Source organism: Lampris incognitus, chromosome 6, assembly GCF_029633865.1.
Source record: "Lampris incognitus isolate fLamInc1 chromosome 6, fLamInc1.hap2, whole genome shotgun sequence".
NCBI classification, from domain to species: Eukaryota; Metazoa; Chordata; class Actinopteri; order Lampriformes; family Lampridae; genus Lampris; species Lampris incognitus.
The window spans coordinates 16,230,220-16,241,416 of NC_079216.1; the positions used below are offsets into that span (position 1 = coordinate 16,230,220).

General features: G+C 43.2%; 2 protein-coding genes across 3 annotated transcripts in view; both read right to left on the reverse strand.

Moving 5' to 3' along the window:
• The window catches only part of LOC130113782 (AFG3-like protein 1), a 42,004-nt gene extending 37,369 nt beyond the window's left edge, over nucleotides 1-4,635 (reverse strand). The window contains exon 1 of the mRNA XM_056281406.1: nucleotides 4,419-4,635. Within this exon, the coding sequence (XP_056137381.1) occupies nucleotides 4,419-4,550 (132 nt within the window). The 5' untranslated portion in view covers nucleotides 4,551-4,635. The remainder of the gene's footprint in view (nucleotides 1-4,418) is intronic.
• A 218-nt stretch (nucleotides 4,636-4,853) lies between these two features.
• Nucleotides 4,854-10,958, reverse strand: urahb (urate (5-hydroxyiso-) hydrolase b). Of its 2 annotated transcripts, none has more exons than XM_056282172.1 (4): nucleotides 10,904-10,958; nucleotides 9,802-9,937; nucleotides 7,670-7,805; nucleotides 4,854-6,629 (listed from the first exon to the last, which is right to left on the reverse strand). In XM_056282172.1, exons 2-4 carry the CDS (start codon nucleotides 9,933-9,935, stop codon nucleotides 6,540-6,542), a joined length of 360 nt encoding a protein of 119 aa, XP_056138147.1. In that variant the 5' UTR covers nucleotides 9,936-9,937; nucleotides 10,904-10,958; the 3' UTR covers nucleotides 4,854-6,539. The 2 variants fall into 2 exon arrangements, with proteins under 2 accessions (XP_056138147.1, XP_056138148.1); XM_056282173.1 differs by lacking the exon at nucleotides 10,904-10,958 and adding an exon at nucleotides 10,836-10,903.
• Nucleotides 10,959-11,197: the final 239 nt, after the last annotated feature.

Genomic DNA, 11,197 nt, shown 5'->3' on the forward strand with positions numbered 1-11,197 from the left:
AAACAACACATCAATTATGAATCATTCATCTCACTCCGAGAGACTGACAGCGCGTTCTCATTTCTCACTCCAGCACCAACAACAGTGCAAAAAGACAGAGAGACAGAGACAGAGACAGAGGTCTACGGTCTTTAAATGAAGTTTTACAGTATAGAACATTATTTTATGTTTATTTTGTAATGTATAGGTATGTATATCTTTTAAAAGACATGTTTACATTGAGAAAAATACACCTATACAAGTAATTATGTCTCTCAATACGTATTGGCTTGTCCTCTTATGGACATCCACCCATCCATTATCCAAACCGCCTATCCTGCTCTCAGGGTCGCGGGCATGCTGGAGCCCATCCCAATGTGCAAAACTATATTCAAATGGGTTCGAACCCATGTGTTTTTTTTTTTATTAGAAGGAATAATCAAACGTCATTTTTGGCCAATTTTGACAGCCCTAGTGTGGCTGTAGAGAGACGCCGGTATTATCTGCTTCCCGCCTTGTGATACATATTTACACCTCTTGCATCATCTGAAACGATGACTAAGGTAGATGATGCGCATCCACACTGACACATTCTACCGCCACAATAGTTGTCCCGTCCTTCACATTGCTATGGTTACAAACTTATTTACTGGTGCAAACAAATAGATTAGAAATGACTGCTGAGTCGAAGAAACAATAATGAAATTATCAGTTTGTGGAACAAGAAAAAATACTGAACCCTACAATAAGTATATGCATATTTTAGTATGCAAACAAAACAGTGCCACACTAATAAGAAAAAAGACATCTGGCAGATGATAACAGCGACAGTCAACGAAGCAGAGGGTGGATTAGGAAGTCGGACGGTCGACGAAGTATAGAACAAATCTTCAGCACTCCATTCCTAATCGTCACATGTTGCAACTGCGGTGATAACTTGTCAGTTAATTCAAACAATTCAGCCCTGCTGAAAGAAATCTCTCAATAAGTTCTCTATCTCCATATATATATATCCAGAGGATTGGGGCGATCTCTCATTACTTTTTCACGCCTGAAAGCCCGCTGAAGGTGTAGCCTGTATATTAGACACACCATTGTATCAATGTTTTTACTGTCACTTTGGAAACTCGTCAAGACTTTTCTCTTTACACCTACCTTTGAGTAGGTGTACGATTTAGTCTCAGATATAGCACTACGCTTAGATGGTGCAACAGGTATCAATTCTACGTAGTGCTTAAGGCACATGTCACGTTCAGCCTAGTCTTACGACCACATATCTAACTGGTGCAACTGGCCCCAGCAGCCCTCTTTTGGCACAGATGCATGGCGTGCAATGCTGCTTCTGCTTGGCTGTCAGGCTCACACAGCAGCAGTAACAACAACTACATCAAAAAGGTAAGGTATAAACAAAAGTCCCACTAGTCCATTACTGCCCCTAGGTTTAAGAACCACTGGTTTATTGATTCCAGTAGCTAATTAGCTGGAAATATCCCTGAAATTCTTATATACAGCACAATTTATAGATTTATTGTTTTGTGAATATGAAAAATGTGTTAGGGGAACAATGTTTAAGGTAATACATGATTCTGTCATGTAGGCATAGATGACATCAGGGCTCGAGAGTGCGACCAATTTGGTCGCACATGCGACCAAAATTTTTAAAAGAGTGCGACTGAAAAAAATTATAGGTCGCACTGGTGCACCCGATGCTGCTCGGGTGAACATTGAAATCTCTCTCGCAAGCGCAGCATCTTTCTGTGTTCTCCTGATGGTATCGTGGTCTAAACCAATAAGAGACAGAGCTCGGGCGGGTCCTTGCCTCTGATTGGCTGTGGTCCTTTTCACTGCTCTAAGTAGTGTCAGTTCAAAAAAATGCGAGCGACCTGAGCAGGCTGAGCGCCAGAGAACTTGAACGGGAAAATAATAGCCTATAGGTCTACGCGACAAAACGAGTGAAACTGAAGAGAGGTAGAGCCATTGAAAGTTTTTTCATTAAAAAAACGAAACCTACTCCTTCAACCAGCCCTTCTGTCACTCCATCCATCTCATCTACCGAGAGTAGGCCTACATCCAGCCAAGACACGGAGCCCTCGGCCTCGGTGACGGTCCCTGGGAGAATGCCAAGCCCCGGTCCTTCCATGATAACATCAGACTCGGAACCAGAGGAGACAACCGAGTCTGAGATAGAGCCCGGCCCCGAGAGTCAAATCAAAAAGCCCAAAATATATTCTTTCAGGCGTGACTGGTTAAAACAATTTCCCTGGCTGAGGTATGGCAAAGAACGGAACGCAATGCACTGCATTTACAAAATCCTTCACATTATATGACAGAAGAGCGATAAAAAGGAGACCTTTTGGTGTCAAAGGCGACGCAATGAAAAATGTGGGTGCACCTAAATTTGTGCTGGTGCACCTAAAAAAAAAGTTAGGCGCACCAGTGCAACCAATGCAAAAAGTTAGTGTAGAGTCCTGTGACATTAAAGGATACTTGGGGGAATTGGTAACACAATTTGAAGAAAAGCAAGATGGTCAAAACACCTGATATTCCCTATGTAGTTGCACAAATAAACAAGTGTTTCGATTCAATCTAATGTCATCAAGCTTTATTTTATTTGTACAACACAAAGTGCCAAACATTACAGCAGTCAAATAAAACTGTAAAAACAGAATTAAAATGTAAAGTAGCAATTAAACACTGGTGCCATAGGTTTGAAAATTCTCCGCTCCCCTGCAGATCCAGTCAAGTCAAAGTATCTTTATTGTCCCTTGCAGGGAAATTAGTTTGCAGCCAGTATAAAAACTCTCACACCAAGACAAAACATACAAACACCAAAGCGGAATTGACAACAGGACACAGTGGGCAAGGAGAACCAAAGCAGATCAAATAGAAAGTATATAAATTATAAAATATAAAATATAAAGACCGAAGAAACAAGTCAACTGCAGACAACAGATGAATACTATCTACTATTTAACAATTGGATGGCAGTGGGGACAAAGGAAGCCTTGTATCTCTTAGTCCTAATACAGGGCATCCTCAACCGACGACCTGGAGATAACAGCTCAAATTCTGGCCGAAGGGGGTGACCTTGGCACTCCAGAAGGGAAGTAGCCTTTCTGAGCACCCTCCTGTTATAAAAGTCAGTAAACTGGGCTTGGCTTCTCCCTGAAATCTTGCTAGCCCATTTGATAAGTGTCTGTGAATGTTCTCATTCATCCAGGTCGTGGTTATCCAAAGGAATTGAATCGAGTGCAACTGGATACATACCAAGTTCAGTTGCACTCATTTGATAAGTTTATCAAGCCGTTTTTTATTGGCCAGAGTCAAGTTACCAAACCAAGCCACAATACAGTACATTGAAACTGTTTCAATAAAACTTGTATAAGAGAGTCATCCTCTGGAAGGAGACATTAAATGTCCACATTTTCCTCAGGGAAAAAAAGTCTATGTTGGATCTTCTCTGATGTGGAAGCAACGTGAGTTTCAAAGAATTATTTTCCACAAGCTCAATGTCAGCACCTTTAATGCTGGTTGGTTGGTACAGGACTAGGAGTCTTTCTAAAACTGATTCATGTTTTTAGTTTTAGACACATTTAAGTGGAGAAAGGACTCATCACACCAAGACACAAAATCACCGACCACAGGTCCGTGTTGTTCCTCCTCCCCTTCAAGACTTACAATCACTGAATCATCCGCAAATTTGAAGATGTCCATTTTGTCCAGAGCAATCGTCTTAACATTACTATCAAATTTCAAATGAAATGCAATGCTTCCAAAAGTCACACAATGCAGTAAAATTAAATGAAATTTAGGAAGTAGTGTTCCTGGCAGAACAGCAGGGACCATCCATCCATTATCTTAACCGCTTATCCTGCTCTCAGGGTGGCGGGGATACTGGAGCCTATCCCAGCAGGGACCACTCAAAAAGAAATTCGGCGCGCCCGCACACTGACCTCAGCCGCAGATGGTGGGCTTAGCCCCAGAACTTTTCAACTGCTAGACACGCCCCTGCTTCGAGTGAGAACAAACGGTGCCCATTTTACCACAACACCACCATGTGTGACGTCCAAAAGTTAAATTGACAAGTCACCCCCCCCTTTTTTTAAATACCGGTTTTGTGTGGGCGCAGCTGCGTAGTTCAGCTCCGAGGAATAATAAAATCAAATTAGGCTAGATCTCAACTAGCCACCCTTCCTGACCGCAGCTACTAAATTGGCTTTTATCTTGTTATGCCATCTACTAGTTGTTAGCATTGATTAGCCGGTAAACTAATTATGCTAGATAACCTCTAATCCAGCTGCCCGACTCTAAATAGCAACGGTCCACCAAACTGGAGCTTTAGCCTGACTTCTTTCACAGACGATACCCTCTGTCGTAGGCTCCCTGGTCAAACAGCCACGCACGCCTGATACCTGCTGGATGATGTAAAACAGCCTTACCGGGACAGCGATGCCGCGGTAGCCGGGCATGGAGAGGTGTCTGGCGGCTCCGACTAAACAGCGTCCCCAGGTTCTGGCGGCGAGCCGCAGAGGCAAAGCGGCCGCCGAGAGAAGCCCCGTCATCTGAGCCATTCCCTCGCTGCCGCCCGCCCTCCTTTCTCCGTCAAAACGCGCAGGCTTTTCCAGAGCGTTGCCAGTCTTCCCTGTTGCGTTGCACTCGCTGTTATTGACAGTCCGAAAAATGTCAAAGGGAGGATGACGCGAAGACCCGAGAGGCTTGCCTCTAATATGCCCGACGGAATCGCTCGTGTAAGGACGTCATGTACGAGCGATAGAAAAAGGTAAAATCGTAAACAACAAAAAAAAACAAAAAAAATAACCTTGTGGTGAAACTTAAGAAAAAACCTATTCATTATGAGACAATTTTAACTTCATACGACTTTATTTACAGGCATGCAAAAAACAGACAACTTTGGGTCCTCACAGTCCACTCTCTCTGATTGGCTGAGAGCAAAACACGTTTTTACAGCGACCTCCCGTTACTAAAGCCTCATGAATGAGCCAGAAACGGTTATGCATTTGTTTTGTCGCTGCCCCTCCTCATCTGTGTTTTGGAGTGACGTAGAGAATTTTATATTTCACAAGAGTGGACATTCTGTAATAATCATGCCTAAAGACATTATTACTAAATTTTAATGTGAAAATAAATCTTTTAAATTACATGACAAATCTTATAATTGCATTTGGTAAATGTCACATACATAAAGCAAGGTTCCCTAGCCCCCTCCCCCCCAAACGGGTCTGACCCTTTAGTCGAGCGGTTAGCGATGTCGCCTGCGGTGTGGGCGATACGGGTTCGCTTCCCGGCCGCGGCAGTTCCTGTGGTTGCGTTGTCCCCCGAATTCGCTACATTGGTTTCAGAAGTGGGATGGAGCGACCGTAAGGCCATCGGAAGCGTAGGCGCCCTGAGGCGTGAAGGAGCTGATATGCTTAAACGCGGGGACGCGCTTCCCGAAGGAGGGGCTAGTGTAGCGTGGATAACAAGACACGCTGGCCGCTAGCTGGCGGGTCTGACCATTTAGTCTAGCGGTTAGCGATGCCTACTGCGGTGCGGACGATACGGGCTCGCTTCCCGTCCGCGGCAGTTCCTGTGGTTGCGTTGTCCCCCGAATTCGCTACACCTTGATGCTTTTCTGGTTCAGTTCTATATGCACATAGACACACTGTCCCTTATTATGACGAAAACAAAATTGAACGCACACTGTCATATTACAAAGAACTATTTTCTGTAGCCTCTGATTAAGTTTCATTGACTTTATTTAGGTTATTGTTTATCATGTTTTGATACTTTATCTTTATACTTGTTTACTTTGCATATTTTATTGATTATCTGCCTTTTTCCATTTTCACTGTAGACATTAAAATTATATAAGAACGCACGTTTCACTTAGCTGACAAAAAGGTTAGTTGTGACCTTCAGACTTTGAAAATATACGATGCCTTGAACATATGTATTTCATTTTTTTTGCTCCATGCCCCCTGCTGTATTGTTTGTTTATATGTGTGTGTGTGTGTGTGTGTGTGTGTGTGTGTGTGTGTGTGTGTGTGTATATGATTATGTTTTCAATTGGATTTAGATAGTTTTGTTAAAAAAGCCACATGAATGAGCTATTCCGCCCCCACTTAATGTCACTGTCTAATTGACTGAGCCTAACTTGAAGTCATCCAACTTTTGCACACAAGTTCTGTAATTGGAAATCAGATGTACAGATGGAGCAAGAATTATCCAATTAGCCAGATTAATTTGGTAAAATGTAACCCAGTAAGCAAAGTTGTGTCTTCACGCAGCAATCAAGACACTATACATGAGAAATAGTAAGTATAGAGAGCTTTTGATTCCGTCCAAAATTCCATCAAATAAAATCTGAAAAAGGTACTGTCACTGCACCCTGCAAAAAAAGGTCATAAGTCGTACAGCTTGTCCGCTGTGCGACTGACTGAAGACTTTCAGTTACGTTAGAGCTCATCTAATGTAAGACAACAAAAAAAAAGGAAAGCTGGAAGTCATCTTGAGTTGATGCTTGACCCCTGGCAAAATCCTTCCAGGGTAGTTGAGTGGTCTTAGCTCCCCCTGTAAGTGCTGTAGGAGAAGCGGCTGAGGAGCAGGGGCAAGTGAAATCTCTGGTCGGGGTCAGTAATTTTGAAGATGATCTAGTGAAGACAAAAAAAAAAAACAGATATAATAAACAAGACCAGGAACTCTTGGGCCAACAAAGCGCTCTCTCACTCTCTCGTTCTCACACAAACACACACACACACACACACACACACACACACACACACACACTCATAAGTATAGGATTATGATTATGTACACTTGCAGAAGAAAATTTTCCTTAAATAGTGCAGTGTTATAAAATAGTGTTACATCAATTTTTTTCTATCAGAACTCCTATCGTTTTAAATTGGGAACCAAATCAATGATCAGATTTAAATTTTTATGTTTAAAGACACCATAATCAGACTTTCAGTAAGTTTTTTTATCTTTTATTTGTAAATGAAATATTGTTTTATACCTATATACATAACTCCCCAATTGTCTCAAGAACTGTGTAGGACTGGTCTCGTCTTCATTAATATTCATAAACTGACCGCTGAGTGACCAATACTAGCAAAGGTTGGCAGTAATTGTAGGCGGGGTTTCATTTTTTATGATTTGATCTGATTGGCTGTATGTAAATGAGTCTGTCTGACGCCATATTGAGTATCAGAAAAAAAGGTCCAGCTGAGAAGCTGAACTTGCGGGAGCTGTTTAGAAATGGGGGGGGTAGGTATAACTTTATACTTTTTTCAGTAGAAAGAGCTGGTGCAAAGTGCACAACGATTTAAGTAATAAGTGATGTTACAGAATATTGGTGTTTCAATTTCAATCCAAGGTTATTTGTTACCTAAATTTGTCTTCTGTATTTTCCAGAAACCCCTCTACAGTCAGCCACGTGTTTCTCCGTTTGTGACGTCACTAATCAGCAACGTTTGTACTTATTTTCGTCTCCTTGTTTACAAATGTTGTTTGCAGTTAACCCTCAACTGGACCACGGTCCTTTAACCTTTTATTGATATTGTGCTGCCATCTAGAGGCATTTGTGGAGTACTCCAATAATTTAATAATAACATTAGCGACCTCCCTCACAGCAGGCTGCTCAGCCAAGTTTGCTGGACACAGGTTAGGTTTTCCACCTCACTTAGCCAACCTCGACATAAGGGTAGAAGGTAGTTTGGTTCATGCTTTCCCAATACTGTCCAGTCTCGAAACGGAGCTTGTACATGCCGGGAGTGAAAGCCTCTCTGGCGATGATCCCAGGACAGCGGCCATCTTCGTTTGTAGTCCTAAAGATGATAAAACTACTGAATTGAGGAAGTCCATTAGTTGTGACCATCTTGGCCTGATGTCATATCACCTCTGTCAAGTGTTCAAACGATATGTAATAAATATAAAAACAAATGCTTCTCCCCTTAAATCTTAGTTGTTGTCCTGGCATTTCTCCCATGGGAACAGTAACGTGCAGGAGGGTCCATGGCTGGGTAGGCGGTGAACTACATTTATGTGTGCCAGAGCAAGTCATCCTGAATAGGGCATGCCTTTTATTGATAAAACAACAATTTTTCCATGATTTTTTAAAAAAAAAATATTTTTACAACAATCCTAACAAATTAAAGTAAAAAATAAATAAATAAATACCCCCCCCCCGAACTAGCATGATATTTCCTTTTTTTTCTTATTATTAGCCTGGGTGAGGCACTGCCTACCCTGCCTCCCCTGACTGCACATCACTGCATGAGAATAACATCAGGACCTTTTGCCTCTGACCTTTGACCCCTGTATAACTTCTTGCTTGTAATGTCAGTGATGCAGGAGTCATAGCTTATTTTATTATTCCACATATTAAAACTCATGTCAGTTAAGTGAAATACATGCAAAACATTGTAGCATCTTTAAGTACGTATAACATTCCTGCCCAGAAGCTAAAGCAGCAGCAAGGGAGCAGAAGACAAGCCTAACTAACAGCGGTCTTTAGTCACAACTTTGTATGCATTCAGCAACTTTTTATACTTTATTAGACTGCTGACCTTCTCTGACCTCTGAGACTCTTCGACAGCCCTGGGACCAGTGTTAAAATGCCTTTTATTAGCATTAATGAGAAACATTATCACCCCGTGCTCCTAAAGCACTTCGAAATGGTCCCACAGTACTTAACAGATGGTGAAATAATAATAATAAATTAAATCAATAAACTTATTCAGTCAGGCATTCACTCTCTGCACTCACTTAATCCATTTCAGGGTGCTTGTGAGGCTGGCGCCTGTCCCAGCAGGGCATTAGACAGCAGGCAGGGAGACACCCTGCACGGCTGCCAGCTCATCACACGATCCAAACACACAATCATCCACACATCATTCATACTTATGGACAGTCTCCAGCTTTCATCTCACATGCTTTCCTCTGGAGGAAAGATGGAGGGGTGCACAGGCCAGGACTGAACCGATGCTTTTGTCACAGCGTAAATTACTGAGGCACTATGCTACACACACACACACTCATAACACACACACACACACACACACACACACACACACACACACACACACACACACACACACACACACACAAACCTGTCTTTCTATCCTTGTGGGGAGTGAACATTTACATTAAAGCAAAAATCTCACTTCCCCAAACCCCAAACCATAGAAGTGACCCTGACCCTGAGCCGCCACTAATGCCCAACTGAACACTAACCTAACCACAACCCCAATTACAACCCTAGCCCTAACCTAACCACAACCCCAATTACAACCCTAGCCCTAACCTAACCACAACCCCAATTACAACCCTAGCCCTAACCTAACCACAACCCCAATTATAACCCTAGCCCTAACCTAACCACAACCCCAATTATAACCCTATCCGTAACCCTAACCACAACCCCAGTTATAATCCTAGCCCTAACCTAACCACAACCCCAATCACAACCCTAGCCCTAACCTAACCATGGCCCAAATTATAACCCTAGCCCAGAAATAACCCTCTTCCTCATGGGGACCAAAAAAATGTCCCCACGAGGTAGGTGGTGTGTGATTTTACGATCCTTTTAAGAATATTTGGTCCTTACTATGAGGCTAGAAAAACAAGGACACACACACGCATATACACACTCTCTCTCTTCAGGAAAGTAAGCTATTTAAACATTTCACATTTTCAGCAGTGATGGAAATCAGTTGTTCTTTTTCATTTGCTGCCAACTTCTGTCCTATGCAAGTCCCCTGCAGGACACTACTAGTACTACAGCCTGTAGCTACAGAGGAATAAGAGTGAGTTCTTCTCTACCCCACTGTCAGGAGACTCCAGACCAGCAGGTTGTGGTCCAGGCGGTGCAGGCTGAGGGCCATCCTCGATGCAGGCACGCCGTCCCCGGTGTTCAGCACATGGGTGGTCAGGGGGCTTGCCTCTGCTCTCGCCATACCTGTGGAGGTCAGGTTAAAGTAAAACCTGGCTGGGTACACTGAAGGAAGGGCTTAATTCAAAGTCCTGTTTAATGCATTTCAACTAAAGTGCTGTCCATTTAAACTATCTAATACTACAGATATATATTCACTTTTTTTTATTTTAATTTTTAATTTTTTTGATTTTTTCCCCCCTTTTCTCCCCAGTTGTGCTTGGTCAATTACCCTATTTTCCGGGCCGTCCCGGTTGCTGCTCCACCTCCCTCTGCCAATCCAGGGAGGGCTGCAGACTACCACATGCCTCCTCCAATACATGTGGAGTCGCCAGCCGCTTCTTTTCACCGGACTGTGAGGAGTTTCGCCAGGGGGATGTGATGTAGTGCATGGGAGGATCACACTATTCCCCCCAGCCCCCTCCCCTCCTCCCGAACAGGCGCTCTGATCGACCAGAGGAGGCGCTAGTGCAGTGACCAGGGCACACACCCACCTTCGGTTTCCCACCTGCAGACACGGCCGATCAATTGTGTCTGTAGGGACGCCTGAGCAAGCCAGAGGTAACATGGGGATTCGAACCGCCCGCCACACCACCTGGACGCCCCCCATTCACTTAAGTGTAAATGTGAAGGTTGAACATTACAATAGACCAGGCTGAGAAAACTGCAGAGCAGTATTTACACTATGAAAAATACAACCGAAACCCCACAGAAGGTGAGAGCAAAGGAGCACTTGGATGGGAGGAAGTCCAACAGTGGATCAGCAGGTGGGGGGGGGTCAAGCCTACTGTACCAGACTGTATATTACAACAGACAATACACAGATGATTTCTTTCTTTCAGGCTGGTCTCCACAGAGATGCATGCTCTGGTTTATATATCAATTATTATCAAGCCATGTAAATGATCCAATAAACTTCACAAACCTACATGACAGCTGTATTCACCGAGAAGCCCCGAGGATGAACGCTCTGTTTAAAAAAAGCAAACTTACCTCTGTCTGAAACAGGTCCACCAAATCCTGTTGAACCAATTTTGTTCACAGTTGTCATCCAACAAGTTGTGGGAGGAGGATCCAGGGTTCATTATTTGCGCTAGAGCCACATACCCAGCATGCACTGCAAACAAACATGGTGTCAAAGGTTGTCCTGACCTTAATGAATCATTACAACAACACAACGAGTGGCAGTGTTTTTTAGCTGACATGATAACGTGCTGCACAGTGTCAGATGAGCTTTTATGATTGAATCACCTCAGCCTGTCCCCTCATAATGTCGATTTACTCGCC